The following is a 17686-nucleotide window of genomic DNA, read 5'->3' as shown; positions in this document are numbered from 1 at the left end:
TTGCAAAGCATACATGATATTTGTGACAGTGCTGGATTTTGTATTATTTATGGATTTTCTGTGTGTTTCTTTTTTCCAGGTGGTATTAATCCTTGGTGAAACAGATGTCATGGTATGCTTAGCTCTCTTGTGATCTTAAAAGCCCACAATCCTATTGTCTTGTATTCTGTTTTGCACCTGTCAGGGACTATCATTCATAAATTACTTTTTTCTTAATCTTTTTGGTAATTTCATTTTTTGTTCCTGTCCTGAACTCTGGATGGGTATCCATTTATTTTGAGGATAGAGTGCAAGAAAAGTGGCACAACTTCTTGGAAAACCAACAGGAGACAATATTTGGAAATAAAGCAGAAGCTGTATGGAAGTCTGTGCTGTAGAATCATTTTGTTTCTTACTCTTGAAATTCACATCTTCAGTGCTATTATAGTTCTCCTTTGGAATGTATGTTCAGTGTATGGTTCATTTGACATGCAACCAGTTATATTTCATGCTTACTTACTAAGGTTCTAATTTTGGCACCTTTACTCAACTCAAGCATCCCCTTATACCTCAAACAGCCCCATTGAAATCAAGAATCAGTCCCTGAGTTTGACCAGTCCATTTTTCTGCAAGTTTTCCAGGACATTAAAACATAGTCTGAGGAACAATCTCTTACCTTTTTTTTTTTTTCTTGACTGGCACTAAAAATCTCAAAAGTGAGAGTGAAATTTAGAAATGTGTGCATGCACACACACCGCCCCACTCAGGTCTTAAATTTATAAGAAGCTTTTTCATTAGAGGAAGTTCAACTTGCAAGTGATTGGATTTTAGAAATTAATCTGTAGCAATGTTAATAAAGTAAAGGTGTTATGTATAGTCCTCTTGCTAATGGGGTGGTAACTTGTGTTCTGAGCAATTTCTGATATCGTGCAGAACATTGAAATAGTTTTGTTTCATTCACAAAATTGTTGGGTATATTTGCCATGGAGCTATAGAATAAAGCTTCACTCTTCAGAATACAGTTAATACTAATGTTACTTGTTCTTTCATCAGCCTTGAGCTTACTGTTTGTGCCCAGTGGACATGATGGTTTCTTTCTTTTAATTTCACTGACTATTTCTTCCAACTAGTTTATGTATAACATTTTTGTATGAAAAAAATTCTGCACACATAGTATATAAAACTGAAAATGTACACCAGTGTATTAAAAGTTAAATGAGACTGAGTTTCAGTCAACTAAATCTGAGTAGCTAGTTTGCTCCAGATAACCAATAAGGTTCTCATCGTAACCTGGACAATTAAGAAAATTGCCCTTCACTTATGAAGCTTTCTGTTGCTAATTCTTGGTTATGTATGCTGTTTATGCTCATATCTCAGGATAGAAAATGAAGTACTGTTCAAAAAAGTGTATGCACTCATTGATACTGATTATCTGCCAGACTTAAACTGGTGCTTTCATTTTTGTGTCTGCAATTCTGCATATTTATGGTGGTGAGTGCCTTAAAAATACTTTAGATACAATAGATAAATTGCACCCACTGGTAACTGTGGATGCAAAATTATAGACTATTTAGGCTTCTGTAAGCACCTTATCTGTGGGTGCAATCAGGTATGTAAATGTCTAAATGATCAAAATTGTGGCTACCAATTGCAGCATAAAAAAGGGAGACCAGTTTTGGAAAATCTGGCTGTGTGTGCTAGTTATACTATACGAAAGATAAGGGTGCTTCATATTCATCCTTTGCAATTCAAGAATATTTCAGTGCACAGCTTCCACACTCCACCCATAAAACTGACAACTCCACTCATAAACATTTATTCTGAATTCTGTACAGAACTCACATTAGTTGTTTCTCTTTCCACTCTTTAGTTCAAAACCACCTGCTTGCATTTCAAAGGGAGTCTCAAGAGGATCTGTTCAAACAACAATAGTTTTGAAATGTGAAATTTTTTTTATTAAGTGGCAATTTCCTCAAAGGTACACTGAATAATTATTGCATATCTGAAAGTCTTAAACTGCATAGTGATAACTCATGTAACTATTGTAAGGTAAATATTTGGTTTTGGTACAAATATTTTAATGATGTATTAACCCAATGAGTATCTTCCTGGACCATTCAACATATTATGTTTTCTACAAAAGGGGCATTTTTATGCCTGCTACACCATACTGCTACATCATATAAAAATGAATTCCTAAACTACCACTGAGCAAGTGGTTTTGTTGAAATGACTCCAGAATCTTGAAGCAGCAAACCAGATTATGTTCTGTGTTCTATTCCATCCTTCCAGGAAGCTCTTGGAGGAGAATGTTGAGTAGCTGTTTATTCAGCCCGAAATCACATGCATACTCTGGTGCCTCTTCTGTCCAGGAGACATTGTAAGGTTCTTTAGGCCATAGTGCCATGAGAAGGCTGATGACACTCTGCTTCATCTTGTTTTTAAAGATGTGGATGATGCCATTTCTTTGTTTTCTGAGTGCCTAATTAAGACAGAGAACTGTGTGTTGGATGATTTAGTTTGGGATTGGTCCTGCTTTGAGCAGGGGATTGGACTAGATGACCTCTCAAGGTCCCTTCCAACCCTGATATTCTATGATTCTGTGATTCTAAGATGTAGGTTGAAATCCTGGCCCTGCTAAAATTGATGGGATTTTTGCCACTAACTTCAAAGGGGACAGGATTTCACTCTCAGACTTGCAGCACTATTCTCCAGATTCTGTTCACCTGATGATTTCTTCACCGTTCTGGCCAGACACCAGGAATTTTTTTTGATTTCTTTAAATCTTTGCCTTCTACCAGCCTTTAAGGGCTGTATGCATCTGACTGTAAAGGTAGGGGGAGACAGAAGGAGAGGTGGAAAGGAAAGGGGCAGAAGGCTGGCAGCTAAGACTTCTCTCCCTTCTCTGAGTGACTATCCACTCCAGGGTGTCAGATCTATAGCAGATACTAAAGGTTGGAAACCTGAGAGTAGAAAGGGATATTTTGGAGGGTGAAGAGCAGAGGGAAGAAGAAATATGGACAAAGAGGCTCAGTTAGTACTCATTTAAAGTAGGTGACAATTTAATTTGGGGGGGAAGGGTGTGTGTTGGGGGTGGATTGTGTGGGCATTCTGTTTCACTTATTTTGTACTTTTCCTTCCAAATAGAGAAAAGAGTCTGGAGGGTGGGAAGGATTTGGGGCCAGGAGGAAAATGTCAGGCTTTTCAATTTCACATACAAAACTGAAGAACTAAAGCAAGGTTTAAGTTCATAATTTAAAATTAAGCATGTTTGTAAGCATTTCCATGATTGCTAAGGGAAAATTGAGTACTCTTCCCTTTATCCCCCAAGTCCTAAAAAGGAGTACATGCTGAGGGCCATAACTCCAATTGTTGATATCAAAATGGGGAAGGGAGAGGAAAATGTTTGGAAATGTTGATAGTGCCTGAAAAACCCATGGGAATTGTCCATTGTACATAGCACAAAAGGTTGCGATAGCATACCACTTGAAAGCTGAAAAGCAGTAGAAATGAATGAAATACGTGTGCATTGCAGTACAAGATCCATGTATTTACTGAAGAATCTCACTTAAGCCAATGAAGCATCATTGGTTTCTTTCATTTTGGATGAAAATTTTTCTCTGTACTTACCCAAGTGTGTTAACTCAATGGCAGCATTAAATAAACGATCTTGACGACTAAATTAAACTTTGGCTCAGTGGAAGTCAAGCATAAGAAGCACTGTCATGTATCTGTCACAATAATAGAAATTGGAGTTAAATTCTTGATAGAAAAAGTAACAAAGGACTCTACTTTGTGCACTCTATTTCCTATATTTTTTCTCTACCATGCTATTTCACTTGATATAATTATAGATGGTACTGATTCAGAAGATTTTATTTGTTTGATGTGATTTAGAAGTAGTAGTTTCTTGGTCCAAAATATCTAGTCTCAAAAGAGACTAGCTGAGATGTATAGCGTACTGCTCTCTTCTACACATCTCTTATCTGTTAAAAAAGAACACCCTTGACAAGAATCATAAATAACATATTCTTTGTTCAGTTCACCCAACATTCACTTCTTTCTGGGAAATAAATACTGAATGTATGGGGATCGGTCATATATTACAAAGAGGAAGATGTCAAAAGAAGAGAAAAGTGAAAAAAGTAGTCAATGAATATTGATAATACTCCTGGATTTTGCTCCTTTATTCCATGCATGCAAGGTATTAAGTGAAGCTATGTTAAAATTAAACTGATACCTTATTTGGTTTCTTTTTTCCTGGTTAAGAGATCCCATTAGAATTACCAGCGTGTAAGATGCTGCATTAGAAACCCACCTAAGGATTGCCATAAAAGCACAAACCCAGCAAGTGTAAAGTATGCTAAGAGAGATTCTAGTCATTTGTTGACAGAAAAGATAATCTAAAGTAGATTTTACATTAAAATAGTTTGAAAAACCCTTAAACAATCAGGTGGTCTTTAAGATTTTCTTACAATAAAATAAGGCAGTTTAACTTGTATGCAATAACCGCTTAAGCTACTGAAAATACTGGTATGTGCTTGTGGAAGCTGAGAGAGTTGTGTATTATTTTTTTATAAAAGATGCTCCTCAAGTTATCTGTTTGATATTAACCTATCTGAATGCCAGAAGTTAAATCAAACAAGGCTGTTAAGAGAGAAGCCAACAGGAAATGAAACAATGGCTAAGATAAGAGTCCTGAAGAAAATAATGGAAAAGCTATTTATTGAAAAACTCCCCCTAAGGCACTGGTCACCCTGTAGCTGTGTCAGTGCTTCTCTGTTGTTTCCAATGGCTCAAAATCCAACATTTCTAGGAGGTAAATTTTCTTGTCCCTTAAATTAGCATCGTCAATAAAGTAATCAAGAATAGGCATAGCTGTGGGAATAAGATTACCTGATGCTTCAGATTTAAGAAGGAGTAAGCTCATACTTTAGATTTTCTTCAGCTGTAATAAAATAGGGGCTAACGTTTGCCCTTTTTTAAATCAATGACAAAGAGGTTGGTTTTTAAAATTATCCTTACACTCCAGAAGACACGCTTTCAGTCAGTTATAATAATTTTAAAAAGCAGAATTTTGAATGAAAACTACCTGATGGTATTTGCTCTTTTAAAAAATAAATTGTCGTTTCAAAGCAGTAAAAAGAACATACAAGTTCAAACAGAACCATGTGGATAAACAGGGTAACATCTGACGTAAATAGACCAATGACTGATCTGTATACACCACGAAGATATATAGTGTGCAGGGTGACAAAAAATACATTTACTCTAAAGGGGAAATGCTGTCTATGAAACTTAAAAGGGGAGGGAAAAAAAGATGTGCCAACTGCTAGCACCTGTGATGCATGCTTTAGAAATTCTTAGACACATGATCCAGATTCAACATAAAACCATATTAAACATACATCGCAGCTGGTCAAAAAAGTGGCTTGCCTAAATGCCAGACAGTGGTTCCAATATAACTGCATATGGATTTCCAGATTTAGGCTTTGTCTACACTAAAGGGAAAAGTCGATCTAAGTGACGCAATTTGAGTTATGTGAATAGCATAACTCAAATTGACGTAGTTTAGACGCGATGTCAACTGGAGCCGCTCTCCCGTCGTCTCCCCTTATTCTTCTTCTCGGTCAGGTGGAGTACAGGAGTCGATGGGAGAATGATCGGCAGTCGATTTAGCGGGTCTCGTGCCGATGCATTGATCGCCACAGCATAGATTCTCCAGTAACTGTAAACAAGCCCTAAGTCATATGTCCAACTTGCAATATTTCGCTCCCTTAACTTTTGCATTGCACTTGGAGAATGCCATGAAGATCCATCAAATTTATTACTCAGAAAAATATATTCTGTTTCATATAACTATAAGCTGCATTGTTCAATGCAAAATTCTTACAGAAACTACAGCACGTGGGGTGAAATTTTGGCTCAAACTCCCATTGACTGTAATGGAGCTGGGATTTCACCCAGAGTGACAGAGGCCACTTTTAAGATGCTGGACATACAGTTGTTAATTTGAAAAAGCCATCAGTAGTATCTGAAGTACTACAGTTATATCTTGTACTTGCAATAAGAAATAACTGTGGAAATTCAAGTGCCACTGTTGGCAGATGTTGACTTTTTCTGTGGCAACCACGTTAGCACATAGTTTATAATGAATCACTCAACTGAGAAAGTAACTATACAATAATGTGAATAATTTTACTCCTGTCTCTAGTGGAAAACACGTTACCCAGTAAAGATATACTATCCCTGGATCAATCACATTAACAATGCCTTTTTAGTTTTTCTTTTTTAAAAGAAATCCATAACATGTGAAACAACCAATGTAACCATTTTTGGAAGAAGGAAATGGAAAGTTCAGACAAAAGGTAGATTATATGTAGCATCTGTTAACGTATTTTAGTATCTTTTATTGCTAAACTGGGAGTGCATCAAAAGGTAACTGTTACATTACTGCATGAAGTTTCATATAAGTTCCAGCGTTACGAATGTGTGGTCATTTGTCACATGGAAAAATAAGCCCTGCTATCTTTATATCATCTAAGATAGAAGGAAATTTACAGCTTTCATTATTTCATTTTTAAAGCATTTTAGAAGGTTACTGAAAGCTTTGGAGAAAAGGAAATATTTCACTCAGTCACTTAAATACTATGTAGGGGTTTATAAAAATAACACGGAAAGCTACTTAAATAAGCATTACTATACATCAGGGGTCGGCAACCTTTCAGAAGTAGTGTGCTGAGTTTTCATTTATTAAATCTAATTTAAGGTTTTGCGTGCCAGTACTATATTTGAGTGGGTTTAGTAGGTCTCTTTCTATGAGTCTATAATAAATAACTAAACTGTTGTTGTAGTAAAGTAAATAAGGTTTTTAAAATGTTGAAGAAGCTTCATTTAAAATTAAATTAAAATGCAGAGCCCCTCGGACTGGTGGCCAGTACCCGGGCAGTGTGAATGCCACTGAAAATCAGTTCGCGTGCTGCCTTCGGCACATGTGCCATAGGTTGCCTACCCCTGCTATACATACATACAAATATAAGATGGAACTGGGCAAAATGTTTGGGTACATGTTTTAATAGTAGACTTCTATATACAAATGTGTTATGGAGACAGGTGAAGTGACAGGTGGAAACTGAATGTGTGACTGCCAAATGAAAGATTTATAGCATCCAGTTGCGAAAGTTTGAAGGGCTCTTGTTATCCCATCTCATAATTTCAGAGTATCTCCCAGACTCCTGTATTGTTATCCTCTCTTTCTGACTTTCTCTTTCTCTTCTAAATTTCCAGAGAGATCCAAAACTAGTAAAATATTGTAATTAGAGATGAGGAAAAATTCTATAAAATCCATCTCCCTGAAAAGTCAGGATTTAGTCCTTAGAGATATGGTTTTGTTTTCATTTCCTTGTGTGTATAATTTGTGGGGGGGAGTTGGTGTTTCTTTTCAATTAATTATCCCTTTGGGAAGTTTTGAAATATATTTTGACTCTATAGTTGTTTAAGTAATACTCTTAATGTCCTTCAAAGAATGAACATTGTGTTCTGTGGACTGCTATTACAAAAGGACAAAATCATAATGTCTCTGAAGTTTGAATGGCACCATTATTACTCTGTGTTAATGAAATGATTTTGGTATTACAACAAATGAGTTGTCCAAATCCATTCAATATTGAAGGGAATTGGATTGTAATTAGAGCATATTTCAGAAAGAATAAAAGGGTCTGTGATATGTGCTTAGCTCTTACAGCACCTAATCCTGTAGTGATTGTGCTGTGGGCACATCTGCCCTCATGTGCAAAGGACTTTTACAGTGCAATATTTGGGAAGATGAAAATTCTTTTGTGCTTTCAAGGCTAAATAGCTCCCCCAGGAGGACAGTACTGCAAAGAGAATAAACTTCCAGAATGCATTATTTCATTCATATAAAGCAAGCACTTTTGTAATATTTTCTTATCTGGCTCTTATTTACTACAGTATAGTCTTGGTGTTGAGATCCAGATCTTTATTTCATTGCTCACATTTGAATGGTAAGATAACTGAGGTATTTAAGCACCTTAAGAGAAAATAAGTATTTTCATGTTTTCAGTGTGTGTAACAGAACACATATTTTTTTCCTGTTACGCTTACTGTGGATTGTAGTACTGTACTAGTAAAATGTGCCGGATTGTGGGAGAATAAAGTCTTTTTATCTGAAGAACAGGTGCAGCATGGGCAGCTGTCCTGCAGTTTCCCACATACACTGCTAGTTTGCATCAACCTGCACTAGCGGGGACCAGATGTAGGTATCAGAGCCAATTCAGTGGTTAGGTAGGCCTCTATTGATGGAGAGAACCAGCCTATCTGAGGAGTTGCATTTCCTTTTTGAAAAATGTTAAGGTAGGGGTTTGCAACAAATGTGGATTGTATTTGTAGTTGGTGTTTCAGATATGCAAGAAGGAGGTGTTTTATTCAACTCTGTAATCTTAGACCCAGGCAGTTTAACAATTGTTTTCAGCCTTTGATCCTTTAACTATTTATTAGCTACTTGGTTCTAAGATCAGGTAAACCAGTGTGTTCCAAAGTTGTTTTACTGTGCTGAGTTGCTAAGGAAAGCAATTTACCATTCTTCAGAAATTAAACATGCATCACTGCAATTTCAGTATTTTTCTGTTGCAAAGTTTCATACCAGGCTTGATGACAGGTACATAATGAAAAATACACAAACTGGCTGAGATGAGAGAATGTAGGTTAATTTGATTGTTAAATTGAGCAGAAATTCAGGGACATATTTGTCAGGTAGTAGGGGGACTTCCATGCACAGGTCTCGCTTCAGTGCAGTCTTGCTTGCTTGCTTTGTGGTGTTTCTGAATAAATTATTAATTACTGATATTTTTTTATTTGCAGCCTGTTTCAGCATTATTGCTATACTCGCGGTGGCATGCGCCATACTTCTTACACTTGTATCTGTGGCAGGTAAGATCATTTTGTGTACTTCTGTAATATTCCAAGATCCCATTGGAAGTGTGTAAAATTATTTTTACCATATATGTTTGGAAACAAGTAAAGTGAGCTTTAAAGTTTTTTTTTACTGAGAAAATATCAGGGAGATGGCTAGCACTCTGTAAACTAGATAGGTTACAGATTCTGCTGCACTCAGATTACATGATTGCAATATTGCCAGTATCACATTTATGCCCACATTTGTGGGGCATTAGGTTTTTTAATGACAGCATATAAAGAAAGACTTAATATCGTCTCTTTGTAGTTAAAAAAAAGTACTTCCTCTGAAACATTTTCTTAAAAAAAAAGAAAAAAAGCTTTCATATCATTTTCAAAATTCCTGGTCTCTGAATTTATTATACATTGCAAATAAACTAATCTTTTAAGGAAATTTTTCCATCTCTCTTTGCTTGCTGAACATCTGCTGTTGAAATTATATTTTTGTTAATATTGCTAAATATAATTTGTAATTCTATAAACATACATTTTTAATATGTAGAACTAAAAGAGAAAATAGTAAATATTTTACTACAGGGATGTAAAACTCATTCTGTGAAGAGGGTTTAACTGCATTTTTCATTGTGATCCATGGCTAGATTTTCAAAATTAGAGCCATATGGTACCTTCAGTCCACAACAGATCTCCCAATGATTACCATGAAAGGGTTGCTGTATCAAATAGTATAAAATGGCCTTTATGCTGTAAACTAAACTAAATTTTAGGTTCATAAAGTTGTTGTTGCATTTAGTATCACTCATGCAAAATGATAAAGGGCACTTTTAGGATTGCTATTTTTTTCTGCCATTTGCAGAAAATGCTCAGTTTCTTTTTTGCAAATGCATTTACTCTCTTTGCATGTAAAATTATAGTAATTGCATATGCAATTTTGGTACTGAGTTGTGCACCTAATTTGTTTGAAAACTTGCCCTTTATTCTCATTTGACTTGAGAGTTCTTGCTCTTTTCCTGGGAGGTCAACAGTTGATTTTCGGTCACTAATCTGATGACCTTAGTCGTGGTTTCCCACTTAATCGGGTAGACTTTGTAAAGGTGGTCATCTTCCTGGTGAAAAGAGCAACAAAATAAGCCAGATTTTTTCAGGGCCAACATACTAGGCAGATCGAACCTGCCAGTTGAATGTTGAAGGCCTCTCACAGTCCTAGTGTGACTACCTGGAGAAAATACTGAAAATGACCAACATCGATGGCCTTGTCTTCCAGGCGATCGATGTTGCAAATGAAAAAAAGTCCGTTAATACAAAATCAATGGCTATACTTTCATAGCCAGCAATTACCATCCAAAATACTGGCTGGCCATTTATATAAAGCAGGAGATCAACTAATATGTGGTTCTACTTCCTATAGCACACAAAAGAAACAACCATAATCTCCATGGCAAGCTAATCATCATTCATGTATATAAACCAACTGGTACACAGTGGCCTCAACCAGCTCTACAGAATGCATAGGATCCTGCTGTATTTGTGCACAACTTTTAATAGTCACCACATACAATGGGGCTGTGCAGCAAGCAACATTGCAGGTGAAGAACTGACACACTGCATATTGGCAAATGATATGTTCCTCCTTTTTGATGCAGAACAGTGCATCACTTTCCATTTTGTAAGATGAGGCAGAGGATGCTGTCCTGATCTGATGTTTATTTGTAAAGATGATTCAGGCACACCAATACCCATATTGTAGATCATCCTTGATAACTTCCCAAACAGCCAGTACAGACTAGTACTGACCCATATTGGCATTCAAATCCCAGTTCTCTACTCAAGATTGGCGCAGCGCTGGAACATCAGAAAAGTAGATTGGACCATTTTCACTACGACTGTGGACAACACAATCTCCTGTGCTCCCCTCGCACCAAAGATGTTTGACTGTTTTACTGTAACCCTAATCTCCACTGCAAAGAACAACACACACGTGAGACACAGGTCGTCATACATTCCATGCTGAACTTCAGAGAGCCAAGAGCTCCTCCGCAAATATGACAAACGTAGAGAGACAGACACTGGAAAAGCCCTCCTGGCGTCAAATGGTTGCAGCAATGGGGAAATGGTAGCCTGAATGTGTAGAAGGTCTAAACTTCACACAGTGGAGCAGATGCATCTGGAACCTGCTAACGCACCTGAGGGCTGCAAATCCCACATATGCTACCAGCCTGCAGGTGAAGCCAGTACCATCACTGCTGAAATTTAGTGGACGTCAAAACAGCCTGTGAACAAACAGTTTCGGAGACAAATCCAGCATCAATTTCGGCAGGTAATGTCCATGTGCATTCCGTTGTCCTAGTGGTCTGGACACAAGTAAGAAGATCAATGCCACCATTGCAGCCACAAAATTGGGAAAAGATGGTATCTATCCTGAGTTCATATGTAACCTGTGTCCACTTGCATGGAAATGGGTGGTGCAGCTTTTCACCAACATCCTGCAGACCAATGAAATCTGCTGTGTGTGGAGAGAAGCCAAGGTCATTGCACTCTTAGAGCCTGGAAAACCTACAGATCATCTTCTAATCATAGACCAATCCCTATCTTGAGCATCAACTACAAGGTGATGGAGCATATGATTCCGAACCAAATCGGGCCCACTGTGGACAGCAGCCTATCCAAGGAGCAAGTTGGTTTTTGACCGCATAAAAGTTGCTGCAGCCAGGTTCTGGCTCTCACTACAAACATCGAGGCTGAATTCAAATGAAAATTCAAGACAGATAGCACTTTCATGGATCTGTCAACAGCTTGCAACAGTCTGGAAGGATGGTCTGCTGCTGAAACTGGCCAAAGTGATCCCCTGTGTGTGGGTTTTCAGGCTGTTGAACATCATGTTTAGTGACCACCCTGTTTAAGGTGTGCATATATGTCAGAGCATAGGTGCCGACCCCGTGGGTGCTCCGGGGCTGGAGCACCCATGGAAAAAAAATAGTGAGTGCTCAGCACCCACTCGCAGGCCCTGTCAATCAGCTCCTCCCCCACCCAACCCCCAGCACCTCCTGCCCACTACTGATCAGCTGTTCAGCGGTGGGCAGGAGGCGCTGTGGGGGAGGGAGAGGAGCGGGAGCAGGAAGAGGCAGAGCGAGGGTGGGGCACACTCAGGGGAGGGGGATCCTCTTTGTGAATTAAATTAATATTAGACTTTTAACAGTAGAAGGTAATCATGTTTTCTCATATATTAGGAACCAAGCTTCTTACAAAATAGACATTTAAGATATACAACAAATAAATAGCTTGTAAAGATGACTCTTTGGGATCATTGAATTGTACAAAAATCAAACTATTGGAATTGTGTATTAAAGCCTGTTACTCTATTAGTGCTGAGTCCAGTAGCTTCAAGTTTTGTAGTTCTGAACATTAATGAATACTTATATAACTGAATCTGTTCTTTGAGATACAAGCCCTGTTCTAATTTGTATAGAGAAATAGTGTTTTGAAATAAACACAAGTTTGCTGTTCAGTTAAGTAAAAATTATACAGACATAGTCAGTTAATATCTACGAAATTCTGGCTGGATTTTCAAAATAGAAATGACTTCACTAATTCATTCATGTTCTCCCACCCCCTTTTTCAAATTACTGTTTCCTTTCTGAAGAAATAGAGGTACCTGAAAGTTCTGAGTGCTAGTAACTAACTGGGTTTTTATTAAACAAATTACAAAAGAAAAAGAAATCAAGAGCAGTCAGTGCTGCAATTCAGTACAGAAATAAATAACTTTGCATGAATTTTCAGTGTAAGCAATCAAAATTGTTGCTCATCATCATCTCAGGATGGTAAATCAACATGTCAAAGACAGTACAAAGATTTCAATGTTTTGTAGGTAACTGAATACACCTCTACCTCAATATAACACTGTCCTCGTGAGCCAAAAAAATCTTACCATGTTATAGGTGAAACTGCATTATATCAAACTTGATTTGATCCGCCGGAGTGTGCAGCCCTGTTCCCCCCTCTCCCCTCCGGAGCGCTGCTTTACCGCCTTATATCCGAACTCATGTTATATTAGGTGGCGTTACATCGACGTAGAGGTGTAGGAGTAAATATTTCAGTTTACATCTTTACATACAGATTAGTCACCCTTAAAAATCAATAAACTTTACTACTAACTATTATTATGGCTGAATGCACACTTGGGATCAGACTGCACCTTGAAGGTCTTTAGGTAATTTAGGTGTATCACTTCAAAAGTAATGTTAACTGTAGATGTGCATAAATGCAATTAAACAAGAATACCAGTATTTGGTTATTGTGGCAGGATGGACTAGGTCCGGAGGCCCTATTGGAGGCTTCCTGGCTCTGCATCAGCCTGTCTGAGAATATAGCAGAGAGAAGTCCTCCAGGCAGCCTAGAGTGGCTGCAGAAGAATGGGCAATCAGAGGGGCTGATGGAGCGACCAATCTGGGACCAGAAGGGCCCTACATAAGACAAGCAGTGGAGCAGAGAAGTTCAGTTGCTGTGTGGAGCTCCAGGAGTGGAAACTGGCTGGCTGGCTGAAAGAGCAGCAGTACCAAGGACAGCTCACTGCAGACAGGACTGAAGCCCAGAGGAGGCTGCTGAAGACCAGGTGCCTGGCTGGCAGGAAGAGCAGCAGGAGGAAGGCCAGTGCGGGCAGGCTGAAGCCCAGGGGGACCGAGCACAGAACCTGGCCTGGCCAGAGAGGTTTCGAGGTGGGCCCCGCTGGGTTGGTTGAAGACTGAGCCTAGCGAGGACTGTTGAAACACCACCAACGGCGGGTACTGTCATAGGCCCTGGCTGGGTTAAAGAAGACAGTGCCTCTGGCAAGAAGCTGAAGAGCTATAGCCCCATACTAGGGCCATGCCAAGAACTCAGGACTGTATACTCTGCAAGAAGGGACAGTGTATGCAGATCGTCCGGAGGGCTGAGTCTTCGAAGATCCACCAAGAGAACTATCAGCCAGGGGGGTGCTCGTGAGAGCTGGGTGTCACCCCGATATAAGAACTAAAACCAAAAGCAGGATCACACCCAACCAACCAAAGGAGGGCTGCCTGTGAGAGGCTGGTGCCACCCTGAAAAAAGACTGTGATGACAGGTATATCAGCCAGTGAAAAGGGGGTGCCCATGTGAGGTGCATGCCAACCCTGTTATAGTTATTGATAATTAAATGTGTATATTCAGATATATCTGCACTTATGTAGCACTTTACTACTTCAAAGCACTGTGTAAACATTAATTATCCTTTTCAGTACCCGTAGGAGATAAGTAAGTAGCCATTTTTACACTGGAGAAAACTGAGAAGTTAAGTGACTTGCCCAGTGTCACTCAGTGAATCAGCCAGAACTGGTACTCAGGAGCTCCTTCCTCCCAGGCCCAGTCCTTTCAGACCACAGTGTCACTCTTTCAAAGACTAAAGCAACCACCTCGCAGCCGCATATGCTTTTTAAAATGAACACTGTAAATAAAGAAAGGTATCCTTGTAGCCGTGTTGATCCCAGGATATTAGCGAGACAAGAAAGCAATATCTTTTATTAGACCAACTTCTGCCAGTGAAGAAGACGAGGTTTCGAGCTACACACACAGGACCTGAAGAAGACCTCTATCTCGAAAATGTATCTCTTTCACCCACAGAAGTTGGTCCAATAAAAGATATTCTCTTGTCTACCTTACTTTGCTTTATAACAGTTGCCCAAAATAACGTCATAAGAAATTTAAAAACATACATTGAAATGATATATTGAGCATTTTAGTAAAAGCATCAGATATTGCAAAAATGAAAAAGCAGCATTAGAGAATCACAGCTCTGCAATCTCTCACCTGAACTTGAAAACTTCTATAGGATATCCAAAATTATTATATATTTTTATTGAATACATTTCTTCCAATATTACTGGATGGTACTAAGCAATGGTATACACAGGGCAAAGTACCCAGATCCTGAGCTAGGAGTAGAAGAATCATGAGATTCCATCCTGAGATGGGTAAGAGCTGGAGGTTGAACACCTTAGGGGATACACTCTGAGACACCGGAAAGATTGACCAAGGTGCAGCTACAAGAGTTCTAGTCTCTTACTTCACAGGTGTGATCAGCAGCTATTTGACAGCTGTTACCTCAGACCTGGGTGTTTCTCAGGTGCTAGTTTTCTCCGTTGGTTATCTCAGCTCCCCACATCAAACTATTCTAGTTATATGAGAATAGGTAAGTAAAATGGCTCTTTGTATCTGTGGGCCTTTATAAATCCTCTTGAGTCATGTTAGTAGAGTTAATAACTCTCTCTGCCCCTTTCTTTTAATTATAATAAAAAATATTCCCAGTCTCTCTCAGATCCAGAAGTGTAGAGAAGCTGCTTAATGCTCCCTTTTGGATTAAAATTATTCTCTCTAAATCACAGAGGAAGTAGCTTGCTGTTGTAGTTTATGGTATCTTAATTTTAATTCAGGTTTTCCTGATATACAGCTAATTGTTAGCTTCAAATTGTCTGTTGCTATAGTTTTTCCCTTTTAATTGCTGCTGTTATTACTCTCTTTTAATTGCTGCTATTACATTCCAGATCTCTTCCTTCTGCTCATTTCTCTTTTCACAGTCCTTTCTGACTGACAATATGTTCTGAACTTTTCTGACTCCTGCTGTTTGTATTCTCTCAGTGGCATGAATTTACCAAGTTATCTGGTCTTTTCGAATTCTTCAGATTAGTAACAATTTGGAAAAATGGTTAAAGGAATTAAAATCAAAACATCCTCTGGCAAAACTTTTAAATTTAGTTGCCTAAAGATAGGCATCTAGATCCATATTAAGGTACATAAATATGTGTCATGATTTTCAGAGGTTTTGAACATCATATGAAGTCAGTAGAGTGACAGGTGCTGAGCACTTCTGAAGTTTTAGGATGGCTAAATATAGATTTGTCACATACCATTTTAAAACCTTTGCTGTCTGGAAGCAAAGTAATTGTTTCTAAATTAAGGATTGTATATATCACCAGTGACTAATACTAGCAAATAGTTGAACAGTCTGATTTAAAATCCAGATTTTATTTTTGAAAGTTTCTTTGAGGTCAGCCTAAAAGTTTAGCTGCAACCTTACATTTGAGCTGACTTCTGGCGAAATATTAGAACTTCTCCCTGTGGGCTGATGTCACTTTCCTGGAGGTGAGGTCTACAGGTCCCAGATAGACAGGCTTCTGTAACTTCACTCATAGAGCACTTTTTCCTGTCTAGTTCATGGAATGCTGACGTTGATGTCTTCTGAGAAGGACATGTGTCTTCTCTCTCTTGACAGAAGCAGCAGAAGACAGTGGGTCATGGGCTGAAATGAAAAGAAATCCCAGAAGACTAGTATGGGTAGATTAACACCCCAACTTAGCGCAAACTAATTGTCTTTGTAGACAAGTCCTCAGAAATGTCCTTCCATTGAAGGAAGATATTTGCTCCTATGCATTTAAATTAAAGACAGGGCTTAAAGTATAGTAATTATGCTCATTAATAAAGGAATGATTTTTTTTTTTTACTATAAACTTCTACAATTAAACCATAACCTGAAATCCAGCATTGTTAGATTTGGAATACCTGTTGCTGAAAACATTCTGTGTAATGCATGTTTCGAAAATTGCCATAGTTTTTCAGTACATGCATTTTTGAAGACTGTTTTAAATTTTATATATTATAATAAAATTATAAATTGATATTATTATGTAAAACAAATTAGGAGAATCAATATGCATAAATGGTATGCTGCATGATACTCAAAGCTGATCCCATCACATGGTTATATGTAAACTAGTTATCTACAGATACATTATGTCAGAATCAAGCCCTGAGGTGCCATGTTAAATACATATATTTTTAAAACTGCTCATACAATATTTATCTTATTTTATCATCACTTTTTGTAAAAATATTTTAAAAATTATATTATTGAAATAACGCAGCTAAAATCATGACAAACTCTGTTGTAGGGCTTGTTTTCATGCATGTATGCATGGTAACATTGCAACCCATGCATATACTAGAAATTAACCAGCTCTAGGGCTCTTTATAGTAGAAGACAATAGATTTAATTTTTTTTCTCACTTTTATTTATTCCCATAATTATCCGCACTTACTAGAATGAATAGAATCATAAAATCTTAGTGATTAATCCTACTAACTCTACTCTCTCAAGCTCCCATTTCATTGGGAGTTTTGCCGATGTAAGATGTGCAGGACCAGCCCTCTAAAAATTAGAACTCCCAACACTTGTCTTGGGAAAGGATTCCATAGTCTATTTGATTTGATCATCAGGAATTTTTACTGTTTGACCTAAATGTATGTTATTTAGTTACACCATCTTAGATCAACCTACACAATTCTTCTTGGTCCTTGGCATTTGCAACCTTCGTATAAATGTGTACAGCTATTTTCTTCTTTGACCCTCTCCTCATCATTTGGCCAAGTAATTAAAAGTGGGGCTGGTAGCACTGTCTACTGTTAAGGTTGTCTGACTCTTCCCATTATAAGACTGTGTTTTCAGTTGCTCATAACTTTGCCAAACCTTTGCCAGATTTTGCAGGTTGATGTCTCTGGCTGAACTGTTTTTGAAAAAATTCAGACAGAATGGTTCAATAGTGTCTGAGAATAAGGCTTAGGAAAAATGTCTCTCCAGGCTTTTCAGCAGGGACTTGAAATATGGCAGAGGAGTGTGGTCTTTGTGTCAAGGATGTGCCTTTTACTATCCCAAGAAAATCTGCCCAGACTTGGTTAAATTGTAAACCTTTGAGGAAAAAATCACTGTTTGCAC

At 38.1% G+C, this 17686-nt stretch overlaps 1 protein-coding gene across 4 annotated transcripts in view; it reads left to right on the top strand.

The window, feature by feature from the left end:
- Positions 1-17686, top strand: part of PEPD (peptidase D) — a 215716-nt gene that overhangs the window by 128385 nt on the left and 69645 nt on the right. For 3 of the 4 annotated variants that reach the window (XM_030581535.1, XM_030581534.1, XM_030581537.1), the window contains one exon: positions 8860-8928. The exons of the other annotated variant lie outside the window; for it this stretch is intronic. In XM_030581535.1, the coding sequence (XP_030437395.1) occupies positions 8860-8928 (69 nt within the window). The remainder of the gene's footprint in view (positions 1-8859; positions 8929-17686) is intronic. 4 annotated transcript variants of the gene reach the window in all.

Source organism: Gopherus evgoodei, chromosome 12 (genome assembly GCF_007399415.2).
Source record: "Gopherus evgoodei ecotype Sinaloan lineage chromosome 12, rGopEvg1_v1.p, whole genome shotgun sequence".
Taxonomy (NCBI): Eukaryota; Metazoa; Chordata; order Testudines; family Testudinidae; genus Gopherus; species Gopherus evgoodei.
This window is presented reverse-complemented; position numbering and strand designations above follow the sequence as displayed.